At 44.0% G+C, this 11,538-nt stretch overlaps 1 protein-coding gene across 1 annotated transcript; it reads right to left on the reverse strand.

The window, feature by feature from the left end:
- Positions 1-80: 80 nt before the first annotated feature.
- Positions 81-10,530, reverse strand: si:dkey-9k7.3 (circularly permutated Ras protein 1). Its single transcript, XM_041275410.1, has 19 exons — positions 10,304-10,530; positions 9,728-9,812; positions 9,396-9,554; positions 8,635-9,082; positions 8,140-8,237; positions 7,844-8,032; positions 7,562-7,612; positions 7,363-7,452; positions 6,939-7,090; positions 6,381-6,462; positions 5,891-6,003; positions 5,524-5,608; positions 5,252-5,358; positions 4,693-4,805; positions 3,059-3,170; positions 2,538-2,678; positions 2,197-2,281; positions 1,388-1,435; positions 81-719 (listed from the first exon to the last, which is right to left on the reverse strand). Exons 4-19 carry the CDS (start codon positions 8,783-8,785, stop codon positions 639-641), a joined length of 1,698 nt encoding a protein of 565 aa, XP_041131344.1. The 5' UTR covers positions 8,786-9,082; positions 9,396-9,554; positions 9,728-9,812; positions 10,304-10,530; the 3' UTR covers positions 81-638.
- Positions 10,531-11,538: the final 1,008 nt, after the last annotated feature.

Raw genomic sequence — 11,538 nt, forward strand, 5'->3', positions numbered from 1 at the left:
ACTAGTTGCTTGAAATGTTGCCAGAAAAACAAAACAAAACAAAAAAACAAACAAAAAAACGTCCTGGCTGAAATTTAACAAAGGTGAGATTTTTTTCCTCACAATAACAATCACGACTGCCTCCTGGTGGCTATGTGGTACAGCATCATGACTTTCAGTCCCTAATCGTTTTTTTTTTGTCCTATATCATGCACATTAAGAAAGAAGGAAACAGCATGAAACAACGGAGTTGAACTTGCTCTATATTTAAATCTTAAAAGGAATTCCAGCCCAGATCCCCACTAATTGGTAAAGCATTTCAGAATATGAGAACACACTCGGGTTTCGGATCAGTGGCGTTTATTTAAAATAATAAAAAAAAATGTAGGATTCTCAGGAATTTTCATCATGGTGTATTCAGCATTAAAATGAAACACATTCATTAAACAGGTGACACAGACTTCAATGCACACTCATTTCACTTTGAGTTATCAGGATCTTACAAGTTTAAGCAGCAGCAGGAGAAATTAAGCTTCAGTGTATTTGTGGTAACAGCAGGGACCGATCACAGTCAGACAGAACAAGAGACAATGCCAGTGCAGTGAGGATGTTTGTAAACAGTCCTGCAGTATCGCCCCGGGGATCAGGGCAGTGCACTGTCACTGGCCCTGCTTCTTCAGCATGATGCTGTTCGCTCTCTTGAATCGATAAACCACGTTTGCTACCTCATCCGACAGCACCTGGGGAGAGAGATGGGACTCTAGGAAACGGCTCAGGCAGTCTTCAACGTGCTTGCACAGGGCTTTACACATGCTATATCTGTAAAGTGTAGAACTGTGCTAGAATATCTCAGACACTATCAGGCCCAAATCCAATGTTCCAGGCACCCCTCCCTGGCACAATGCTCCTTGTTCTAGTAACATATTGTGGGTATGGCTAGACTTTACCATTGCTATGTGGTGTACTAGCTAGCAGAAAGTACTAGACATGATCCACACAGGTACACAATGATGACTCACAGCAGTGTAGATGTGATCCACACAGTACACAATGATGACTCACAGCAGTGTAGATGTGATCCACACAGTACACAACGATGACTCACAGCAGTGTAGATGTGATCCACACAGTACACAGTGATGACTCACAGCAGTGTAGATGTGATCCACACAGTACACAATGATGACTCACAGCAGTGTAGACATGATCCACACAGTACACAATGATGACTCACAGCAGTGTAGATGTGATCCACACAGTACACAATGATGACTCACAGCAGTGTAGATGTGATCCACACAGTGCACAATGATGACTCACAGCAGTGTAGATGTGATCCACACAGTTACACAGTTCTGATTCAGAGCAGTGTAGATGTGATCCACACAGGTGGAGTTATGAATATTACCTTCATGGTCGAACCCGGACTTTGCTTCTTCCCTTCTCTGGACTTGCTCTGAAATGGCACGAGATTTTGTTACACATATCATATTTATCAATTAATATGTTTAATCAAAAGGGGGCTCAGTGTCACAGTGGCTGATTCACCAGCCTGTCTTGCTTGAGTCTGGCCCCACAGTGCACTTTGACTCCCACACATTGAAACTGACTGTTTCAAACAAAAGAGCTCCACACAATCTCTCTGCCGTGTGCATCCATTCACTATACAGGTCTCAAATGTGCAGTTTTGAAAGACACACATGCTATAGCACCTCTGTTTGCAAGTCATGCTTGTACTTCCTGGATCATTGAACCTGGAGAGTAAAATTGTTCCCACCCCTTAACTGACTTCTTTCAAGGGATCAGGGACCTCGTTAAAACATGTGCTTCTTTCAAAAGTGCACGTTTCAGATCTGTGTAGCTCATGGAAGTGCAAACATTTATGGAATTATTTTGCTATCTACAATTACAATTTTACAACTGGCAGAATAATATTTGTATTCCCACTTTGCTTGTGTAAGTTACCTGTAGGTTAGCAGAGTGTTTGATCAAGTGTAACTTTACCGCTGCTTGCTGTCTGCTTCAGCTCCTGCTTCATGTGAATTAGCCAGGAGGTTTTCAGACTGCTCTGTATTCCCTCACCATCTGTGTCTCATTTATTTTTCTGTACTGTGCTGTAGTAAATGTGATGTCATGTTTAATAGCCAATTGAAAGGTTTTGTTTTGTAAGCGGTGCCCCTCAGTTTCCAATATGTGAGGCAGCCAGTATTTCCTGACCTGAGGGGTGCTGCTGAGGTCATCACAGATCACTGTCATGGTGTTGATCCAGTTCTCATAGACATCCTCCTCCTGATTCCTCTCTCTGGAATGCAATGCACAAACAGGGAAAATTATTATCCTGCTATTGCTGCAGCACCTCTTACTCTCTCCACCCTCCCTCTCCCCTCTCCCCGTCACACACACTCCCCTCACTCTAACCCCCCTCTCTCCCCTCAGACTCACCCCCTCCCCTCTTCTCCTCACACACACTCTCTCACCTTCCCTCTTCCCTCACCCTCTCCCCTCGTCACACACACTCCCCTCACCCCCTCCCTTCTCCTCTCTCCCCTCAGACTCACCCCATGTGCTGAAGCAGTTCTCTCTGTGCCAGCACCTCCCTGTGTGCCTCCCTCACGCGCCCGTCCATGGTGAGTCGGGCAGTCAGCTGGGCACAGTGCACCCCCAGCACTGCCACATTCAGACTGTCCTTCACAAGAGAGCTGCAGCACAAAAAATACGTATTATATTATATATATATATATATATATATATGTATGTATGTACATTATGTAATACATATATGATATATCTATATATATATAATATATATATATATATATATATTATATATAATACACACACAGCACTACAGTAAGATATATATATATATATATTAATATTATATATATATATATATATATATTATCATATATATTATATATTATATATATATATCTAATATTTTGATTTGTGTGGAACTTTTTAATTCACTCTTACAATGAATTGAAACTGAAATTAATAAATATCAGTTTCCTGGGTATTGTGCCACATTGACACTGCCCTGGCAGCGTGGCTGGTGGAGATTCAGATTCAGTCTTGCCTGTCGGGCACCACGCTTTTCTCCAGGGTGAGGATTCGAGTGGCTCTCTGCAGGTCGCGGGTCTTGAAGTCGAGTTGTAGCTGAAAGGGAACTTTATCCCTTTGAATGAAATCTGCAGTGAACAAGACAGTCAGGCTTATTGACAAACACAATATCAGCACACACTCCTTTTACTGACAAGGACTACTTCAACTGCCAGGCCTGTCTGCATTGAAACAATGTTACATCTGCACAAGACTGCCCAAGAAACACAAAAGAAACCCACCCTAGTGCTCAGCAGTGCCCTCAGAATACAATGCAATGGTTTTATTTCAGTTGCTTGGGAAACTCTGCAATGCTACAGGATGGGAGAGACTGCAATGTTACAGGATGGGAGAGACTGCAGTGTTACAGGATGGGAGAGACTGCAGTGTTACAGGATGGGAGAGACTGCAGTGTTACAGGATGGGAGAGACTGCAGTGTTACAGGATGGGAGAGACTGCAGTGTTACAGGATGGGAGAGACTGCAGTGTTACAGGATGGGAGGAGACTGCAGTGTTACAGGATGGGAGAGACTGCAGTGTTACAGGATGGGAGAGACTGCAGTGTTACAGGATGGGAGAGACTGCAGTGTTACAGGATGGGAGGACTGCAGTGTTACAGGATGGGAGGAGACTGCAGTGTTACAGGATGGGAGAGACTGCAGTGTTACAGGATGGGAGAGACTGCAGTGTTACAGGATGGGAGAGACTGCAATGTTACAGGATGGGAGAGACTGCAGTGTTACAGGATGGGAGACTGCAGTGTTACAGGATGGGAGAGACTGCAGTGTTACAGGATGGGAGAGACTGCAGTGTTACAGGATGGGAGAGACTGCAATGTTACAGGATGGGAGAGACTGCAATGTTACAGGATGGGAGAGACTGCAGTGTTACAGGATGGGAGAGACTGCAGTGTTACAGGATGGGAGAGACTGCAGTGTTACAGGATGGGAGAGACTGCAATGTTACAGGATGGGAGAGACTGCAGTGTTACAGGATGGGAGAGACTGCAATGTTACAGGATGGGAGAGACTGCAATGTTACAGGATGGGAGAGACTGCAGTGTTACAGGATTGGAGAGACTGCAATGTTACAGGATGGGAGATACTGCAATGTTACAGAATGGGAAACTTTGCAATGTTACAGGTTATGTTAATGAGTTGAGTTGCTTCTAGGACAGAGTTAGAAATCAGAGAAGCAATCTGACATGGCCGGATGCTTGCAAAACTATTTTCCACTTTGCAAGAAAATGTCAGTTTCCTGTGTTACTGACTCAAAACCTCAGATTACAAACAAGAGCACAGCTGAGACACAGACAGCATTGAAGGGGGGTGTGGAGGAGGGGAGATTCCTATCTCTCTTTTCACTTGCTGATATAATATACGTGTGTGTGAATGTGAAGGCTTCATGACATTTGGGTTATTATAGTCTATCCTGGCAATGGAAATAGATTCATAGCACTAACACCTAAAAAACAATGCACTGATTACTTAGAAACAAGCATGGAAACACTGACAGAAAACTGCTCCCCACCTCAGGGAACGATACATGCTTATGCATACAGGTCTCTTGTCAAGGCTATGGGAAGTGTGTGCTCATTGCTTATTACTCACTCTGCAGACTGGACTCCTTTATCCCAAACTGATAGGTGATCTCCAGGTCTTCAGTCACATTCCCAATCTCCTTCACCAGCTTGTGGTGGGAATGGTCCTCATACTTGAAATACCTGACATGAATAGGGTCACACAATCAGCACTGTGAAACATCGATCATTCAGACTAAATTCATTGTAACGCTTCATCAAATTCCTTCCCCCTGCAATACTGCAATGCTGCAGCTTAACAACAACTTACAGCACATGACATGGCCCCCCCCCCCGCCACCCCATCTCATTATCACTTATATATCTTCTCCAATCAGCACACAGACACCCCCCTCCATCTCATTATCACTTACATACCTTCTCCAATCAGCACACAGACACCCCCCTCCATCTCATTATCACTTACATGCCTTCTCCAATCAGCACACAGACACCCCCCGTCTCATTATCACTTACATGCCTTCTCCAATCAGCACACAGACACCCCCATCTCATTATAACTTACATACATGTCTTCTCCAATCAGCACACAGACCCCCCCCCCAACCCCCCATCTCATTATCACTTACATGCCTTCTGCAATCAGAAAAGTGGCCTTCACATTGGTGGCAATGACGTTGTCTTCTAGAACAGACTGAATCTCGGAGGACACAGTGTTGATGTTCACTATATTGACCTGCTGAGCACAAGAACTGGGGTCAGCAACAGTGAGGGTATGTTGTGGGTTGAGGATTAAACCTACAACAGGGAATAGATTGAGAATAAATGCTTTTTGACTCTTTGGAAGTCACTGAACACATTATTAAAGGTGGGCATATCAGAACCATTGCAGATCTCTCACCCTCCCACCAGTGCGATCAGCCAGCCTCCCCACCTCAGCCAGTCTGCAGTCTGTGCCTTCAAATGTCAGCACAGAGACAATCACCCTGCCGGTGGCACACGGAGAGAAGAGAACAGGAGGCTAGTCAATGCATTCTCGCCTTACTGATGTACATACACTGTTATATCACACAGATTCACACACACATAGGACTGGGACAGGGAAATGTAAGAAATAAGATCAATGGATTGGAATTGGACCAGTTATTTACATGATTCAGTTTATTGTGTATCCTTCTGTCCCTTCATGTTACACTGGCAGAATAAAGTAACACTCTGCAGCAGAAGATTGTGTTTGCAGTTTGTGAATAGTTATGCTCTTGAGTTACCCTTTCTCAGCAGCCTCGTTAGCCAGGTTCCTGTAGAAATAAGAAGAGCTTTGACAGGCATCATCTATGTATCCTAGTCCAGTATTAGCTAGTCCATCTGTGCAGATTATCACCTGCAATGGGGAGAGTGGAATCAAAATAGAACCAGAAGAATTCCTTTAGAAGCACAGACCCAAGACACCCTGCCCACCCTCTCAGTCATTCCTGTGCGCTAAGCGAATGGCTCCTCACCTCTACTGGTTAACAAGCCCTGCAGACAGTCAATGAGGACCATGGGCCCAGAACACACTCGCAAGCATTGTGGGACATGCCTTTAAACCGAAAGGATCTCTAAGGAATGATTTCTTTAGCTTTAAGTGTGTTTCATGTCTCCGAGTGAGGGCTGAATGCGCTAAGTGTGTAAAACTGGCAGAGTGACACCGTCAGCCATTCAATCTGCTCAGAACACTTTAAACCAATGAAAGAACTGTGCAGAATTGCTTGAGCTGACCTTTGACCCGGAGTACCTGGAAGCCATCGCTACGGATACCAGAGCGGCCGGCCCCAGCGCAGTGGAGCCATGTTCACGCATCCTGTCGTGAAGAAAGAGGTTATGAACTGGTACCAAACCAGCACAATTCAGAGGAACATTCTGACAATTAAAACAAGACACAGAGAAAGTCATGTTCCTATTGATTGAGAAAGAATAGGACGTGTTGTGCCCAAGCTCCAATAGTAAAACCAACTTGAGAAAGTTTAACATTACTGAATGTCAACAGCCCACACCTTCTTATCACACAGCAGTTAAAAGTTAATTATTGTGCATGAAAGTTTTCCACAAATGACTAAGTGGGTGCTACTTATAACTTGTTATTGCTTCATTTGGAAACATGGTATGGTTATCATAACAGCACATGTCCGTTTCTGAAACACTTTCAATCTGATATTTACACCTCGCTGCACTGCACAGGAAGTGGTGTTTGTCTTTTGAGGCAAAGCCGTGTTTAGCTCATTGCAGAGTGCAGCTTGGCTCAGTGATGCATCGTTCAGTGCATGGAGGCAGACTCACTCCTGGACTCTACATCTCAGTGTATCAATGCTCTCTGCAACACAGCGAGGACAAGTGAACTGCTGGCCCTGTGACTTCAGGAAATCAAAATCCATGAGCTCCCACTCCTTCAGCATCAGAGGGACGCCCGTCCCATCTCCATACACAGTGACCTGCAAGCAAGCACACGCAGCTACCATCAGAGAACACTCTCATCAACCCCTGCAAGGTGACCAGCACACACACAGGCTGCTCACACTACAGCCACCATCAGAGAACCTTCACATGACCTCATCACTCCCATCAACCCCTGCAAGGTGACCAGCACACACACAGGCTGCTCACACTACAGCCACCATCAACCTCCGTATGACCTCACAACTCCCATCAACCCCTGCAAGGTGACCAGCAGCCCCTCATAATAATGCTGTTGGCAACACTTTACCTCATCATTGAAGGTGACCAGTGCAACACGCCCCTGGGGGCAGGTCTGCAACAGGAAGGTTAGAGACCTCTGAATGGCATCCTGGATACTCTGCAATCACAAAGCCGACAACAACAGCAAACGCATTACTGACTGCTCTCTGGAGTGCTGCAAAGCAGGCTTTGAAAAACAAGGGGGTTTCAACGGAACAGCTCCTTACCTGAAGTCTTGACACATGGACCGGAGTGGTTACTGCGTTAGAAATTTCCACCTAGCGAAATAGATATAATCATAATATGACCACAGCACTGACTTTAGCTCTGTTTGAAAATTTGTCTGCTCTATTCCTCTGACCTCGGTCTACCGTCGTCTTTATACAATGTGTATTGTGCTTCGTGGATAAGGGTCGCATTTATTCACTCCTGGGTGGGGTTCATCTAGTTAAAAAGTGCAGTACTTAGATTGGTCCCCAGTTTAGAAATAGACTCATTGGACTTATTACCTCTGCAGTAACACACATGCTCCCTGAGATATCCACACAGAAAACCACCAGCAGATCCTCCAGGTTGACGTAGTCTCCGTCCGTGTCCTCGTGCAGGTACAGCATGTCACAGCTGGGCATCGAGGGAGCGCTGCTGCTGCTGCTGCTGTCAAACCGGTTGTGCTGGCTGCAGAATTCACATGTCCAGTCCTGAACAAAAAGTAAACTGACATCCTTCTCAGGAAATAACACCATCCCTTTGAACACATATTGGGAGAATGCATGTATGCTCTATCACATATATACTTGATACTCACACTGCCTCCCTGGTCCTGTTGAATGTCACTTATTTGAGACACAGCCGCTGAACACCCCCGACATTGAAGAGGGGGGCTGGATCCTACAGGCACCGCAACTGAACAGGAAAAAAGCCCACGAATTGTTCATCTTATTCACATTATTCACATTTTTATATTTTGAAGGTGTCCTGAAGTTTAATTCCATCGCTATCAGCATAGATTCTGCTGGTGCATTACTTGCAGTGGAGTTACATTCCAGCATGCAACTTTATCACATACTAACACAGAACAAAGAATACAGGAATTCTGTTTGAAATGTAACAGTAAACACTGCAAGTCCTTCAGCAATTTGACTGCTTCAAATATTGTTATCATGGGAATAGAGTCCATCAGAAGATGCATTTTTAAGCCACTGTTCAGTTTGTGAAGATATTTTTAAGCTGGTATGCTCCTATGCATTGTAGTAATGTTGAAACCTGTCACCCAATGTATAGAGCATGTACTGTAACTTACTGTTTTTCAGATCCACCAGTCTTCCTATATTGACAGAAACCACGTTCACATCCACATTCAAACACCCAAAGCGACTCCGGGAGGCTGCAGGAGGAATCACACAAACAAAAGAAATGATACCAAGAATTGAGTTTGATTTCGATTTTATCATCTGTTTATTGTGATCTGGTTTCACCAGGCATACTGCACTGCTCTACCCTATGCAATTCCTTCTGCAATCCACTCTGGCCCCAGGAATGTCCCGCGTTTGCTCTGCGCTGTTTCAGCAGTGCGCTCCGCAGGGCAGCGCGAACAGGGGCTCTTCTCTGGGGGTACTCACGGCGTGGGGGCAGGGGGGGAGGGATGCTGGGGCGTGTAGGGGTGGGTTGAGGGTGCGGGTTCCATGACCGCTCCAACCTGCTTCTCTGTCGAGGGGGAATCGGTGGGGGGCGGAGACACTGCACTGCATCTGTAAGTAAAGCACAGTCCTGTCAACCAGACCTGCTAGTGCGTTATCCCAGAGCCCTGTCCATTACAAAATCCTGTCATGAATTTTATTTGAGTTGTTTTATTTTAAAGAAAAACATACAGCGAAAATGTGTTTTATCTTTTTGATTGTATTAATGCTAGATGCTTAACTCTGTTTATAGAGAGGGAGGCTGTTAGCCCGTATTGATAAGGGCTTGTGTTTCTATGACTATGTGCAGGTTGAGATTCAATGCAGAGCAGAGTGTCACGGCTGTTCTATAATATCATTAGCATTAGCATCGTGTCATCATTACCACAGAGTGGCCCGTCCTGTCCCTTTGGAATCACAGCGACCCGGTTGTCATAATCATGGGAAGCCTCGGAGAAGAGCCTTTCTGTAGGCTGGCACTGAAGGCTCCTTCTCCCCACTCCTGGCACATCCGAAAATGAAACTGTGGCACATTTGCCTTCTTCTGTATGACAGATATCGTGCAAGAATATCATCAGAACATATTTGAAATATTTAGCATAGTAGTTAGATTGCTTAACACTTTCATAGCAGAATCCACATACAAATACAGCAAAGCAATTAATGGACTTGATTTACTGACATCTAAAGCTGACTGAGAGACATTAGTTCTCTTACCAGACAATCTAGCCTGGGGTTTAGGCTTCCAATTGCACACAACATGACTGCAGGCAAATTCCATTCCTCAGTGTGTGTGCTTGAGCTGAACAGAAAACCAAGAAACCAACTTGTAATCATGCCAGTGCGGTGATACAACAAAACACACACCAGTACAGTAACACAACAAAACACATACCAGAGTAGTAACACAACAAAGCACACACCAGTGCAGTAACACAACAAAACACACACCAGTACAGTAACACAAAACGCATACCAGTGTAGTAACACAACAAAACACACACCAGTACAGTAACACAACAAAACACACACCAATGCGCACACACTAACATAACACACACCAGTGCACACACACTAAACAACAACACAATCTCAATCAAGTTTTTTTTTATGGTTAAATAAATAAAAGTGAAAGTAACTGCACCCTAATGGAGTTATTTCTAGATAGATAGATAGATAGATAGATAGATAGATAGATAGATAGACACACATACAGTCTGAAACAAGCAGTATCTAAAAGGCTCAGTCTTGGTGGAGACTGACAAGCACACAAAACGGAGTAGTGGGGCTCACCGATCTGTCGCTCCCCTGGGCTCATGCAGCTTCCTGTGTGTGCTCGTAGCTGGGAGCCACGCGTGCTCTGTAGCAATGCTGTCCTGCTGCTCCACTATGTAACAATGCCTTTGTTAATTTACATTTGAAAAACGATTCAGGACAGATAGATATCAATATATGTGTATGTATTTCCCACAGCAGTTTTGTGGCTGAACTTTCAGTGCTGAGACTGATGAGGATGCTGGCAGGACAGTGTGGGTTGAGTGACAGGCAGAAGATTCGGCTTCCTTTTCAAAAACATCTCTCTCCCCTCCAGCTGCATCTTCCTTTGGGGGTGGGGGGTGGGTTAGGGTTAGGGTTAACTAGGGACCTTCAAATGGACACATGCACACAACTATATTAGTTTTGTAGCTGATTTGCTCCGATGCTCAGTGTGTGAGCTCAAGTTCTTCCCATGAGATTTATTGAGATTCTTGAAAGTACTGGGGAGAGAAGCTGCTGCTGTTTCTTGAAGGTTTGTCAACGTTGGGTAAGAGTGGGATGGGGGCAGGAGGATTATTCATTTATTTGGCAGATGCCTTTATCCAGGGATAATGGTCTTTTCTCCAGATTTTAAAACCGACGCACACATTGGTATTAAATACCACTAAAACAGTTTGCTGGCTTATCTTAATTACCAATCTTTTATGAATTGCTCTTGCTAATCTGCTGGTAATGCAACATAGCTGATGAACTACAGCACCTTCAAATGAAAAATAAATGAGATCTGTCCATAGTGTTGCTTATTACTGACATAATAAATGCCTCTGAATGTATAGCAGATTTGTTTTATCTATATCTGTTCCTATTCCATTAGAATACAAGTCATGAATAATAATAATAATAATAATAATAATAATAATAATAATAATAATAATAATAATAATAATAATAATAATAATAATAATGTATGTGCATTGGGAAAATAATCTGATTAATAATAAATTATAGCCTAAAACATAAACAATCCCTCAAACAGCAACAGCGCATGTCTGCTACCCTGTGGTGATTAGCTGGAATTAATGACATACTAAAAAAACTGTTTATACCTTCAACAATCACTGATTGGAGAAAACATGCTTCAGTAACTACCTGACTCCTGATTAGCGCACATAGATAGCGAATCAAACTGAGGAACGCAATACATAATTTGCATAGATGTGTAGCTGGGGGTCCCAACAACAGGTGTGCTCAGGGCTGCACCAACAGTAACT

The sequence above is a fragment of the Polyodon spathula genome, chromosome 17, assembly GCF_017654505.1.
Source record: "Polyodon spathula isolate WHYD16114869_AA chromosome 17, ASM1765450v1, whole genome shotgun sequence".
Lineage (NCBI taxonomy): Eukaryota > Metazoa > Chordata > Actinopteri > Acipenseriformes > Polyodontidae > Polyodon > Polyodon spathula.

What these genes read in the sequence shown, in the direction of transcription:
- si:dkey-9k7.3 (XM_041275410.1), bottom strand. Translation starts at nt 8,785, where the DNA reads ATGATAAAATCGAAATCAAACTCAATTCTTGGTATCATTTCTTTTGTT. An exon ending in AACGAGGCTGCTGAGAAAGG is followed by an intron (nt 5,609 to 5,890) that starts GTAACTCAAGAG and finishes TGCCACCGGCAG; the next exon opens with GGTGATTGTCTCTGTGCTGA. An exon ending in ACCTCAGCAGCACCCCTCAG is followed by an intron (nt 1,436 to 2,196) that starts GTCAGGAAATAC and finishes GTGCCATTTCAG; the next exon opens with AGCAAGTCCAGAGAAGGGAA.